The 15,040-nt window shown below is 32.4% G+C and overlaps 1 protein-coding gene across 1 annotated transcript; it reads right to left on the bottom strand.

Annotated features, from left to right (window-relative positions):
- Positions 1-11,587: 11,587 nt before the first annotated feature.
- On the bottom strand, positions 11,588-14,749 carry LOC145563426 (cyclin-D4-1-like). The gene is made up of 6 exons (XM_081623876.1): positions 14,141-14,749; positions 13,875-13,961; positions 13,607-13,705; positions 13,289-13,508; positions 13,010-13,131; positions 11,588-12,682 (listed from the first exon to the last, which is right to left on the bottom strand). The coding sequence occupies exons 1-6, from the start codon at positions 14,465-14,467 to the stop codon at positions 12,419-12,421; spliced, it is 1,119 nt and encodes a 372-aa protein (XP_081480002.1). The 5' UTR covers positions 14,468-14,749; the 3' UTR covers positions 11,588-12,418.
- Between the last annotated feature and the right edge of the window lie 291 nt (positions 14,750-15,040).

Raw genomic sequence — 15,040 nt, 5'->3', positions numbered from 1 at the left:
ATTTTTCAAGAGGAACAATCTTCTGTGAAACATCAATACCCCAAAAACTGACCAGAAGTGCCCGAAAACTGGCTTCAAAAGTATACGGGATAATATTTGTATGAAAAGAGGAGAAGAAAAGTATTAAAAGGTTTAGGGAAAAGAAGAATAAGAGAGAAGAAGAGAATTGGGTTTTTGGTGTGAAGAATATGAGAGGTATGAAGGGGTATTTATAGGCTAACTCGTGCAAGAATTATAGCAGGTGAATGTGGGAAGAATTATGGTAAAAAGTATTAAGGAATTACTTGGAGAAGTGAATAAAAGAATTAAGGAAAGTTTGGATATTAAGGTGATTGTGTATAATTGAATATGGAATATATGTATGTCATGAAAAATAATAAGGACATTGGAATTACTTGGGGAATAATTAAGAAGAATGAATGGCAAGAAAATATGATGATTAGATATTAAAAAGATGGAGAAATAGAATTAAGGAAAATAAGAGATTTTAAGGAGATAATTAAAAATATAATTTACCAAAATAAGTCATCCAAAAATCCATCATGGTGGCTTAAGATATTTAGGGAATTAATTTGATATTTTTAAGGAATTAAAAATAATTGTGTAAATAATATTTATTGTATAAAATAATTAATTAATAAAATTCCAATTATTCACTAAATAAAATAACTAAGAAAATCAGATTTTCTATACATAGAAAATCCGAAAATCATAGTTAATAATTTAGGAATTTTCGGCCCTTTTAAATAAATAATAAAATATAATTTTGTTTAATTAAAATATTCGAAATATATATAAATAATCCGGTTTTTAAAATAAAATAAATGGATAATAAATCTTATCCAAAATCCAAAAATAATAATTGAGTTTTAAAATACTTTTGGCGCCAAAATTCAAATATCATTTTGACTCCAAAATTCAAATAGAAAAATAAATTACTTAAAATACCCTTTTTAGAAAATACTAATTAATTAATTAATTAGAAAATACGTTTCAAAAATACCGGGTATTACAAGTGTTGATAAAATCAATAGCGCAAGCAATACCAACATATGCAATGCAATGCTTTCAGGTTCCGACGAGTATCCTTGATGTGATTGAGAAGCTTTACCGTCAGTTTTTTTAGGGCCAAAAGGGTGAGGAAAGAAAGATGAGTTGGGTAGCTAGGGAGAAAATGTATACTCCAAAGAATGAAGGGGGTCTTGGTTTTCGGAACATGAAGAATTTCAATAAGGCTCTTCTTGCTAAGCAAGCATAGAGGATTTTGTCAAATGGTGATTCCCTTGTGGCTCGGGTTCTCAAAGGCAAGTATTTCCCTCATTCGACTTTACTTGAAGCTAAAAATTGCCCAAATGCGAGTTACACTTGGAAGTCGACCTTGGGGGCTCGTGATTTACTTGTGAAGGGTGTTAGTAAATCTGTTGGGAATGACTCTTCTATTCATATATGGCAGGACCCCTGGGTGCCAAACTTACCTACCTTTAAAGTGCTCTCGAATCAAGTGGTGCATGATGGTGCTCCAACCTATGTTAAGGACCTTTGGGCGAACAATTCTTGGGATGCTCAGGTCCTTAATGAACTGTTTTCTCCGACTGAAGCCAATGCGATTTGCTCCCTTCCTATTCCTCTTTATGAAAGAAATGATGCGTGAGTGTGGCATTATATCAAGGATGGGAAATATTCTGTTAGAAGTGCATATAATCTGTTAACGATGGAGAAACATCATAACAAACCTGCTACCTCTAAACAGGTTTGTAATTTTGAATGGAAGGTGGTCTGGAATGTGACAGGCTAAAGTCGTATCATCCAATCAAAAGTAATTCCTAAATCCTCTAACTAATGCAGATAGGGAAGTAGGGTCGAATCCACAGGGAAACGAGTCTTTCTATTCCTAATTAATCTAAGCAATCTAAATTATTAAGTAACAAAATAATATAATCAAAGGGAAACTAAACTACTAAGATTAAGGGATAGAGAAAATCAAGAATTAAAAGCCTAGGGCATAGGTTCACCAATAAATAACATTCCAGGGTAAAACATAATAATCAACCATCAATGCATCAATTAATCAGATCATAAAGGGCTTTCGCTACGTATTACAATCACAGAATTAATCTACCGGCATTAAATCTCATCTCTCGAATCTCGACTTAACCATTTATAAATTAACCTGTCTATTGAAACTAAGCCTAAATATCAATTCTCATCTCTCGAATCTCGAATTAATATTTCTAAACTCATACATAAAAGATCTGCGCAAATCTAGTTGCATAGCATTAAATCAATCAATAGGAAATTAATCAAGCATTGATAATCAACAACAATAAATTACCCCTTCATATTATTTATGGATCCCCATAAACCCTAGAAAGAAAACTACTCACGCATAATTAAATCTACACTAATCAAGGTAATTAAATAAGACATGATGAAAAAAGAAATAAAATCATTGAAATTAATAGAGAAGAAATCGTTACCAAAGTTAACAGAAATAATGAGTTGAATCAAGAACAAGGTATAAAGTTGTAGAGAGAGAAAATAAGAGAGGAAAACTAAGTAGAGAGAGAAAGCCTAATAGAAGAGGTAAAAGAGGTTAAGCGAGAATAATAGAGAGTAATCGTATAAAAACAACCCAAAACGTATTTATACTAAGCTCCTAAAATCCTAATTAGAAACTAAGTAAAAATCGCCGATAACGTCTTACAGAAACACGCGCCCGATCGAGCAAAGGGACGCCCTATTGGGCCTGCCTTTTTCCTCGCCTTCTGATTCTGGGCAGCCGCCCGATCGAGCCAAAGGTTGCCCGATCAGGCCCGGCTTTGCTTGGACTTCGATTGGGCTTCCCTTCTTAGCCCAATCCGAATTTCCTCTTTGGGGCTTTTAATACTTAGTGTCCAATGCCTCGGTATCTCATATGTCGAGCCCTTAATCACCAGTTTGATGACTCCAACCGACCTTGGGCTACGGAAAGTGGTCGTGCTCCTCCAACGCTCGTAGTTGCTCCATAAAATTCCGGGGAAAATGCTCCAAATGTGCATTTTCCTTTAAAACTCAACCAAAACTACGAAAGCACTAGAATACACAAATTAATAATAAAAGTGGCTCTAAAGAGCCAAAAAAAACTACCAATTCTGACCAAGGGACGGGGGTAAAATACTATATAAAATAGACATATCCAAATGCTGATGTGCCTCCCAAAGTTAAACACTTTGCTTGACGTGCTTTAAAAGGAGCAGTGGCTGCTAGACAATCCCGGCCTGATGCAGAGAGGAATGAATGCTGACCCTACTTGCCCTATGTGTGGAAATGAGCCAGAGACAGTGTTACATATGCTTGTTAAATGCCAGGATACAAAGCTCCTTTGGTATCTCTTCCCGCTCCGAATTGAGGTGGAAAGATACGAGGGTAACACGTTTGGGGAGTGGTGCACTGCTGTCAGAAAGAATCATAAAGAATCATAAAGATCCTCTTTGGTGGAATGTGTTCTGGTGTCTTATGTGGGGAGTTTGGCTTCGAAGGAATGCGTGGGTCTTTGAAAGATGGAAAAAGCAGGTGATAGAGGTGATTCATAAGGTTGTTGGGATGGCAGGGGACTTTGTAGATGCTCAAGAAGACCTCCCCTTACCTACTACTCAACCTATAGTGAATTGTAAATGGAAGTACCCTGAAAGGGGTGTGATAAAGATTAATTCGGATGCTGCCATCCTTAATTCTAGTTAGGTGGGCTTAGGGGGAGTAATGCGTGATGAGGTAGGAGAGGTGGTTGCTTCAACTTGTCTGAAGTTAATGGGAAAAATGGAAGTTGATGTTGCTGAAGTGCTTGCGATGAGGCATGCTCTTCTCATTGCGATGGAGTCAGGTTTTAGAAGAATTTTTGTGGAGACGGAGTGTCTCAAGATCCACAATCATGTCTCGAAAGGGATGGCTCCTTCTACTGCTTTCGGCATGATCGTGAATGATATTCTTCAGCTCGCAAAAGGCTGCCAGTTGTGCTCTTTCTCCTTTGTCAAAAGAGCAGGAAACCGAGTTGCACATGAATTAGCTAAGTTATCTTTTTTCTTTGTTAGTCTTAGGGTGTGGATGGAGGAAGTTCCTCCGAATATTTCTGGTTTTGTTCTGGCTGATTTAAGCCCTTTGAGTAATTAATAAAATGTGCTCGGTTTTTGTCAAAAAAAAAAAAAAAAAAAAGCTAGCTGTATTACGAGCAATTCTAGCTAGTTGTTCTCGGCTAATTTAATTAGTTGTTTGTATTTTGTGTATATTATCTGTGTATAAGTGTTTGGTAAATACGGAGTTACATAAAGCAGTCATTTATCAAGTTTTTCAAAAATCAAAATTAGCAATTTGTTTTTAAAAGTTCGGAGTATCTTACAATTCATCCATATTCAAACACTCTCATTAAAGGTTTATTTGTTCTAGTTTTTCTTTTTCTCTCAAACGTCTCACAGCCAAACATCCTAAGGGTTAATTAAGATTATTGAATAATCATATACTTCGTACTTGACTCTGTTATAAGAATCTGTTAAGTACCCTACACCATATTTCCAATAAAGAGTACCATCACTACTCTTACATCCATTAAAATATGCCTGAGCGAAAACTTTAAAAAAACGACCGAAAAACTGGCAAATTTACCAATCAAAACTTCAATCATGTGTCATAAGAATGCAGTTATACAATATAGTATCAGTAACTTAATTTTCCCAAGGAGCTGACTAGTCAAAGCCTTTACATCTCAAGTAGTATTAATTTTTTTAACCGCATGCAGTTCTTAATACTTTGTTTCTGATACAAGTTTTATCTTATCCTTCGTAGTAAATTGTAAATACTGTATTAAAATACTCTTAATTTGACAAGAATCTCTAAAAATTGGTTGCCTTGGACCAAGCATGTGGATGCCATGATTAGACTTAAGTACAAGGTTACAATATCAAAGACATGCTACTAAATTTTTAGCATATGTTTACACAATTTTGGCTTAAATACCTAATATGCCAGATAAAAGGGAAAAAACTGAATACTAATTAGTGGCGGATCCAAGATTTTCATGTAGGGGTGAGCACAATAAATTGTTCATAGATACTTTAATCGTGGTATGAACAAAAAAAGGGGATCAAAAAGGAATTTCAACACTAATCTTATGATTATTTAGTTGAAAGAATTACTAGCACTATTGTTTCAAAAAAAATTCCTAGTATTGAAATTAGGTTACTATCACAATTTGCCACTAAACTAGAAATTCTCATAATAATATACTCTATGGAGTATAAGATATACTTGTAACACTACTTTCATTTTATATTATTTGCAACGAATTGTCATAAAATGTGAGTAGATTATGTTAGATCATTCCAAGTAATTTAAAACGAAGATACTCCGTAGTAATTTAGTTGATCATGTTTTATGCTGATGTACGAGTAAAAAAAAGACATGAGATCATATCTAGTTAGAATCTTGCGCTCGTGACTCCTTAACCAAAAATAGACAAGTTATGAGCATTGTGGAATTCCATTGAATTGAAACATTTGTAAGACATCAATAGTAAAACTAACTAACTACAATCCAAAGGAATCGACACATTACATTGAATCTTATGGTTTCCAGCAGAAGAAGATAATAATGGGGTAAGACTTCTGAACTCTGACCAAATAACCCATCTACTACGTATTTTGAACTTTCGCTTGTCACATTCATCATTTTGTTTGAATTCTTAAATTATTTTCAAATAAAAATGGAATACTCCTAAAATTTCTCTTATTTCTGTTTTTATCTAATTATTTTATTCAATGCCTAATTCTTTAGGCAGTATGTAGTTTCTTGGAGGCTGGAAATACTCTTGAGATCCACCACCTAGACTTGCAGCAACTTCTTTACTTTGGGTCTCGTGTTGTTTAATTTCTCGATAATCTTTCACTCCTTGTAAGATCTTGATAATTATAACAAGCATCGTAATTAATCACTGATGCTTAATTAATTAATCAATCTATCTTTGATTTGTCGATTAAATATTAAACAAATATATACAACGCATGATTTTGTTATAAATTTTCAGATAGATATAATTTGAATTTATGTTTACTTAAACCCTTAATCTAATTGAATTTTCTTATATTAGCAATTAGTCATATAATAGAATTAAACTCATTCTTGGGATTTAATAAATCTAGGACATGTTCTGATTTAGTAAATTGAGTTGAAGTAAACTGAACTGAACTGATTGAAGCTGAACTAAATTGAATATTTTATGAGAGAATGAAATTAGGAACTGAATTGAACTGAACCGAACTAAACTGATTGAAGCTGAACTGAACTGAAAATAAACTGAAGAGAACAGGCCCTATTGGTATGCTAGTTATGATCAAGTCAACTTTTATAACAATTAACCCACTATATTCACTAAATAAAAGAAATATATATCGTCAATTTCAATCTTCATATTAGTTTCATTATTATTCTATGTAGATTTTGAGTTACTCCGTAATTTGTTCAGCATATAGGTTTGATCGTAAATTGACAATATATACTTCATTCGATCATTTAGTTATTATATTGCTAGTTTACATTATTACAATATTCGTGACAGAGTGGTCGATGTATTTAAAATGACTTATTCCTATGCTTCAAATACCTCGACATGACATACATGATAAATTAAGAAGGGCAAGATATGCAATTGGTAGTTTACCTCAAAAATAGTAAAAAAAAAAAAAAAAAAAAAAAAAAAAAAAAAAAAAAGTAGAATTAAAAAATCATGTTTAGCTATATACGTAGTACTCCCTTCGTCCCCAAATAATAGTCCCTTATGGGCATATTTTAGTCCCAAAATGTTCACCCCATTTGCTTTTTTCAACAATCATTAATATTAATGTTTTGCCAAAAATTCCCTCCAACTTACAACAATATTTGTGCAAATTTAAATTTTTCATGTAAATGTTGTTTTCCCATGTACTTTTATTACTTTCTCTCTCTACTTTTTTGCATACCCAATGTCAATTTACTTTTTTAATGTACTTTTACTATTCTTATTTGTGTTTATTAATTCCCGTGAAAAATGCCCATAAGAGATTATCAAAAGGGGACGGAGGGAGTATTAACTTTGCAGAAAATATAATGTGGGGAGCCTATGGGGGGATGTACAATTGTAAGACTTACCTTAATACCTTATGGTTTGGTTTCTGATTATTCGTCTCATTCTCATTTACCTAAGTTTTATTCATTTTTGCATGTTCTTCATTGCATTGGGATCTCGAATTCTCAGGAACTCCTTTGTATTTTACTTACCTTAATTCAATTTTATACTCTTAATTAATTACCATCTTTAGTTGTTTGTCTCCTCAGTCAAAATTACACAATTGAAGTTAATTTTTTTTATTCTATTCTTTACTGCTACTTGGAGTAATTATAATGTATTGTTACGAGGATGTTACTTCTGTAATAATGTAATTGTAAGATTAATTTAAATACTCTGGCTTATCTCCTGTTATGTGTCAGTGGAGTAATGTTGTACTTTATTCTTCTTAACTTATACGAGTGAATGAAGGGAAGGGCTTCCATTAATTAAGAAGACCATACGCTCATGATTGTTTATTGCTCCGTATTTATATAAAGAAAGTCACAAAGGTTAATGATTGATATAAACCGATATATGATTTTGAACTTTTAGATGTTTTAAGAGAGATTTTTTTTTCTTTTTTTTTTTATTTTACAATAAGGAGAAAGACTGAAATAGGTAGGATAAGGGATTCCCTACCCTCAAAGTGTCACTAGTGATGAACCCCCAACTTAAGGTTGAAAGGTATATGATTATATTGGTGTAAGAATTGAGTATTAATAATGTCATTGTCTCCTTATAAGTGGATGTAGCTTGAACTCTTTTCCAAAATAGAAATGTGAGATAATATTTTGGGACAAATAAAAAAGTATTGTGATAGCCAATGTGGGGCAAATAAATGATAACTCAAGTCAATCATCAAAGGAACACACTGATAAGGCGAGGGACGATTAGAGAATGAAAAATTGCTAAGGAAAATATATCATACAAAGATTTGTTTATAATGAATGATAAATCGAGCATTCAAGTTAAGTCATTTCGGACTAGATCAACCTTACTAGTTCTACTAGGTATACAAACCCTAATCATTTGTGTTTAAACTTAAATTGACCACTTTAACAAAGGTCCTGTTCTCATCAGATTATTTTCAGTTTAGTTTAGTTTTGTTCAGCTCTAATAAATTCAGTTCAGTTTAATTCAGCTCCTAATTTCCTTCTCTCATAAAATATTCATTTTATTTCAGTTTAGTTCAGCTCTAATAAGTTCATTTCAGTCAATGAGAACAGAAAAGGCCCACTTTCAACTCTATATACAACTTTATTGAACTTTATTACTGCTGTAAAATTCGACTGATGCTTACTTTGAAGATAAAGTATGACCTAAAATAATCATACAAAGACGAACAGAATTTTAGATGTAACATGTAAATCCCCATATACGACTAAAACGACTTGTAGTCTAGTACAGGTAAAAAAAATGGTGAAATGGTCAGAAAATTACTGCCGCGTGGGTTTCCAATGCTAATTGCCAAAGGCTGCCCCTAAAAATTTAAGTTAACCTCTGCATTCTCAGCATAAATAAGCCTTTTTTACAGTGTAAAGTCTAGATTTTGACCAGTCTTACTAGCCTCCAGCCCCCATCCAAAACCAAAACCAACCTAGATTATCAAAAGTTTAGGGTCCCCCTTACTCCCTCACACTCCCAACCCTTACTGCCTTCAGGCTCTCTATAATTTTGAACCTGTGACGTATCATACATTCATACACAAGCCTTCGATGTTTGCTGGTAGATCAAGACTTCATCCGTCATAGAAATATGATGTCAATGATGAGTATTATAATTTATAAAAGTATATATGTTGTTACTAAATAACAACATATTAGTATATGATGAGTATTATAAATGATGTATATATGTTGTTACTAATTAACAGCAATTTAGACCTTAAATAAATTACTCAGAATATAACATCCTATTTTAATTTAAGTTTAAGAAAACATAGATTAAGTCACTGTCCTTGACATATGCGATTGACGTGACATATCAGCTTCAATAGCCTTCAATTAGGCAAAAGAAATTTCAATGAAGAAAGAAAAGACATAGCATGATAAGTGTGATTCTAGTCAAAAGGTGATAAAAATTCTTTTTGCTTAAATAACGCGTAATGCCCTGAGCTATTATAATTGTGTTTTTCTTCCATTATTTTAGCTTCACTTTCCTTAGCCTAATATTTGTCTCATAATATTGTACTCGTAATACAGATTATTTACTTACTTTTATCAAAATATTTATGTATTTCCAAAGCAAATATTCTTATTTACTAATATATTTACCCAGTCCAAAAACAAAATAGAAAATTTCTGATTGATCTACTCTGAAAACATTTTTTCTTACCCGCGAATTTTTTAAGCATAACTATAGATCACAAACAGAGGGAGTAAATAAGAGATACTGAATGATCTCAACATATACAGATATGTATATGTAATGGCTTTATAAGATGTCATGCTCAAAGTCTTTAAAGTGTAAGTAAGGTTCATGACAATTTTAACAAATCATTTACTTTAATAAAAGTTCTTAGGGTGTTATTAGGATTATAGCACGTGTATCCATTTGTATGTACTACCTAAATTGGGAAAAAGGTTGAAGAAAAATATCACTCCGTATTTTGAAACTGGAAAGATATTTTCAATAACGTTAAAATTATAAGTAAATTTTTATTCGTATAATAAATCACTAATTGTATGAAACACAAAAACCAAAAAAAAAAAAAAAAAAAAAAAAAAAAAAAAAAAAAAAAAACATTTTTTATACGACTGGCCAGATCATGTAGCCGCTTGTAAAAGAACAAAATACGGAGTAACTCAAGAACACAAACAAAATAGGGAAATTCCCATTGGTACACCCGTGGTTTTGACTTTTCCCATTGATACACTCCAAAATTTTTGCCTTCCCATCGGTACACCCATGGTTTGGTCTTTTTCCCAATCGTGACTAACACCGTTAAAAAGTATTTCATTAAGTTAAAATAATTAAAGAAAAGACTATAATACCCCTTTTAAACATCTAATGTCTCGATTTGCGTGTCGAAAATTGTTCAGTTACAGTTTTGGGAGTCCTAGTCGTTAAGGATCCAAATTAACCTCGAAATTAGCAAAAAAAAAACGCAAATGTCTCATATGCGTGTCAAAAAAGTCTCGATTTGCATGCCATTACTTTTTTGTGATAATAATTGTTCGGGTTTTAGGAGTCATTTTGACCCTTTACGGGTCTAAATCGAACTCGAAATTGTCAAAAAACTAACAAAAATATCTCATTTTGCACGTCATGGTAATTTTGTTTTGTTTTGTCATGACTTGCAAAACGATACATTTTCATTAATTTTTTGACAATTTCGAGTTCGATTTAGATCCTTAAAGGATCAAAATGACCCCTAAAACATTAATCGAACAATTACTATCACAAAAAAAATAATAGCACGCAAACCGAGACTTTTTTGACACGCACATGAGACATTTGCGTTATTTTTTTTTTTGCTAATTTCGAGGTTTGGATCCTTAAGGACTAACATGACTTCCAAAACTTTAACTGAACAATTTTCGACACGCAAATCGAGACATTAGATATTTAAAAGGGGTATTATAGTCTTTTCCTTAATTATTTTAACTTAATGAAATACTTTTTAACGGTGTTAGTCACGGTTGGGAAAAAGACTAAACCATGGGTGTACCGATGAAAAGGCAAAAATTTTTGAGTGTATCAATGGGAAAAGTCAAAACCACGGGTGTACCAATGGAAATTTCCCAACAAAATAAATAATACTGTATGTTTCGATCTACATTAATAAATCCACTAAAAAAAGTATAAGGTCTTTAAACGGGTCTTGACCCACCCCAGCCCATTATTAGGTTACATAATCCCAGCCCAGTATGGACCCGTTTTGCATTGACAAGGGCCCAGCCCACTACATTAATAACAAACCATGAAACCAGTACAAGTACTTGATTCAAACTTTCGACCAGTGACAGGTGTCATGCGTTTACAGCCGTTACAGCAAATGAAACTTCTAACAAAGGTCAATAATACTCCATGGTGGCAAGTTAGTTTGAACTTTTGTTCGGAGTTAAATAAAATATTATCTCCTTTAAATGTTATGTGCAACTTTGAAATATTTTATATCTTATAAATAATACCACAAAATTGCAAATAATATTTAACGGAGGTAGTAGATTGGGTTAAAACATACCATTAGTACAAACTCCATAACATTTACCATTGATAATTATAATCATTAAACAATGTGATAACAGATTTACAGAGTAAATTAATATATTCTTTATATTTCAGATTCGATTCAACATTGGTAAATAGTTACTCCGTAATCTTGAAAAAGTAATGACAACTCTTCTATCGGGGCATAGCTCACAAGGCGAGTAGGTAAAATACATTGACTAATGATTAAGTGCAATTTTTTTATTTCATATCGATAGATTAGCACTAAAATACAATAACAAAATGCAATAAAAGAGTTAAAACTCAATACAAAAACGACTCCACCCCATTTATTGAAAGGGAAAAAAAATGGAGTCTTGATTATATTTCATTACTTTTGATCAAAGTTCACCATACATTGTTAAAATATAGAAAGGGTGAATTAACAAAAGGAAAGGGAAGATATTCAAGGGAATATGAATAATTTAGAATTTTGACTACAATAACTACAATTTTTTTTGGGAGGGAAAAATATTGACTATAATTATATATACCAATAAAAAGGCACTTCCTCTTGTGATTCACTGTTTTTGTCTTTCTTTCTAATTTCTTTCCAAAAGAGAATTGATTGATATCTACTACTCTATGCCCCCAATTAATAAATAAAAGAAAAAAAAAAGTAAAAAAAAAAAAAAGAATTTCCCTCTTGATCATAATCTTTTTCCACCTCCCTCATTTTTTTTTACCTCATTGAGGTACTCCACAACAAAAAATAACATAACATCTGTATTTCCAAGCAGTAACCTTTTTTTTACCATGTTCATCATCATCAGTTCATCACCATGTCTCTTGCATGAATCCACTTCAATTTCTGAGTTTCAAAACTTTGATTAGCAAATTGCATCAGTCTTTCTCTCTCTAAAAAGTACACTCTTTCTCTCTCTAACTTTGTTTGTGTCTCATTTGGTATGTGGGCTTTGTAGATGGGCCTTTGTATCTATGTTTTATTTTAGGGGGGGGGGGGCACCTCTAAAGGACCACACCAAAGCTCTCATTCAACCAAAAACTGATGCACAAACCAAAAATTGTCATAAATTTCTAAAAAATAATTTTAAAATATAAAAAATTATCCCCAAAATCAGATTATGATGATGATTAAGAGTCCAACTTAGGTGATGATGATGATGTGTCTAATTTTTTCCTTTTAATTCCAGTAATTTGAGAAGAATTTGCACATGACCCAACAGCAACAACCGTAGTTGTAGTTGTTGATGTTGTTAATTCATCACTTTTATAGCTAAAACATCCTGCTTCCAACACCCCAATTGGACTTTGAGGCACCACCACCACCCCTACATTCCCATTCCGGTTATTCACCGCGTTTTCCTTGATCATATCCACACACCGTTTCACCCTTCCCTGCACATCATCAAACACGACACCATCTCAATTAGTTGTCACATTGTCCTACCAATACACGAATTCAATTTTCCATCACATAGGGTTACATCCGATGATACACCAAGTTTATTTTTAGACCACATTGGTGACCACAAAGTTTATTTTAGACACATAGGTGGCCGAATGACGGATTAAGTTCAATTTTCGACACCTAGTGTCCGAATGATAGACGGAGTAAATTATCCGTCACCTAGGCAAACCAATGATCAACGAGGTTAATTTACGGGCATTAATTACAAGGATTTGCAACGTATGGTTGAATGTATAAACTTGAATTATTTTTACCTTGTCCAAATGAATGAAACAAGAACAAGCCTTGTCAATATCCAAAGATTGGATTTCAGCAGTAACAGAAATGGCAACAGCTGCTGCAATCTCTGAAGGCTTGAATTCCAAGAAGTCAATACCTGTATTTAATTTTCACAACCATTTATCATACATAAATACATTGGATACAACAGTATAAATTCTTAAAATTGAACCAATTCATATATAAAAATACAAACTTTATGTTATAGAAAATATCATCAATAAACCAATGTATTAGTAGTATTGGATTAATACCTCTAATAATGCTAGAAATGAGCTGCATTGATCTATTCACCACATTACTAGAAGAAGACAGATAAAAATTATCATTATGATAATCACATAATTTCTTGAGTGAATAATCTATGAAAGAACATGGTGTCACAGCATTCATTTTCCAGTTTAATGTATCCAACACCATTAGCTCCATTCTTTTTATTGTTTTTGCTTCAAACACAAATTTTGGATCTTCAACCTGCCCCAAAAAATTTTAAATAAAAATTAATTTTTTTTATTTATCTGTAAAAATTGGCATAATAAGAAATAAATTAAGGTTAACTAAGGATTAATTACCTGAAATTCTACAGATTGAGGAACACTAGTTTCTTCTAATTTGGCTGCAATTGATAAACAGGCCACAGCTAGTAATTGCACTGCCCATGCTTTACCACTCTAGTAATAATTATAAGACATGATCATATGTTATTAATTATTTACATAATCATTACAATAATAAAACATGAATTAAAGATCATCACTTTATAATCCAACAAATTAAAATTAAAAAGAAATAAATGTGTAATCTTTTTCATTTATTTGGATTGAGTAAGAGTAAACTCACAGGTAATTCTCTTGTTGATAAGAATCTGTCCAAATAATTCACAGCTAAGCAAAAACTCAATGGTCCAAAACTGTAGTAAGAATGCGCCTGCACAAAATTAGAAATTAAAAATCAAAACTTTTACAATTTTAATTAATTTATATATAAAAAAATTAATAAAACCCAGAAAAACCCATCTTTAGAAAAATCAATATCCAATCAAATATATCCCAATTTTTATCAAAAAATCTGAAAAAATTAGAAAAAAAATCTGGAAAAAATGAAACCTTAAAAATCCAGTCAAAAGCGTCGGTTCGAGCAGCAAAGTTCAAATCCCCAAATCGGAATCTGAAGAGATAATCTTCTCTGGGAAAGTAGCAACTTTCTCTTTCCACCATGGAAGCAAAAGCTTCATCATCATCGATACTCTGTTCTTCAGGGGAAACAATCAACGGCTGAGATTTACTGAGTTGACGATGATGATGATGATGATGATGGTTGATGAAGATTTCTGAGGATTGATGATCGAAATCAATGGGCCCACAAGAAGAATCATCAAGATCATCATCAAAGAAGAAATCTTTACTCTCATCACACAGAAAAATGTCGGCCATTTTTAGATGATGATGATGATAAAAACTCTAAAAACAGAGAGTTTTGGTGATAACCCAGATTGAGTTTTGATCAAGTTAGAGTTATTCATGGGAAGAAAGCAACAATGGCGGCCATTGATTTGGGGAAAGATCGAAGCTTTTGTAGGGAGAGAAAGAAAGGGTATGGTGGGGTTTTAGAGAGAGAAAGAAGGGAGCGAAGAGAAGAAGAGGAAGAGTGAAGGAAGAGAGAGAAAGTGAGGAGGTTTATGTAGGAAATGAACATGAGTGAGGGGGTAAGGGGGGTGGGTATTTTTAGGGTAAAATCAGAGAGAGAAAATCAGAGAGAGATTGGGGGAGAGAAAGAAAAGCTGTGGACTCTTCGGATTTAGCAACCAAAAATTAAAAAAGGGCAAGAAAATTAGGAAGAAATGAAATGAAAAAGATAAGTAGTGGAATTTTATATGATCATGAAATTTAAAAAAAAAATTTAAAAAAACTTGGTTTTTTGTAAGAAAAAGAAAAAACCCAATTGTTGAATTTAGAGTGTGTTTGGCATTATTTTTTGTTTTCAATTTTCTGTTTTTTTGAAAACAA

Source organism: Chenopodium album, chromosome 10 (genome assembly GCF_948465745.1).
Source record: "Chenopodium album chromosome 10, dcCheAlbu1.1, whole genome shotgun sequence".
NCBI lineage: Eukaryota > Viridiplantae > Streptophyta > Magnoliopsida > Caryophyllales > Amaranthaceae > Chenopodium > Chenopodium album.
Note: the sequence above shows the minus strand (reverse complement) of the source record. Positions and strands in the feature narration are given on the sequence as shown.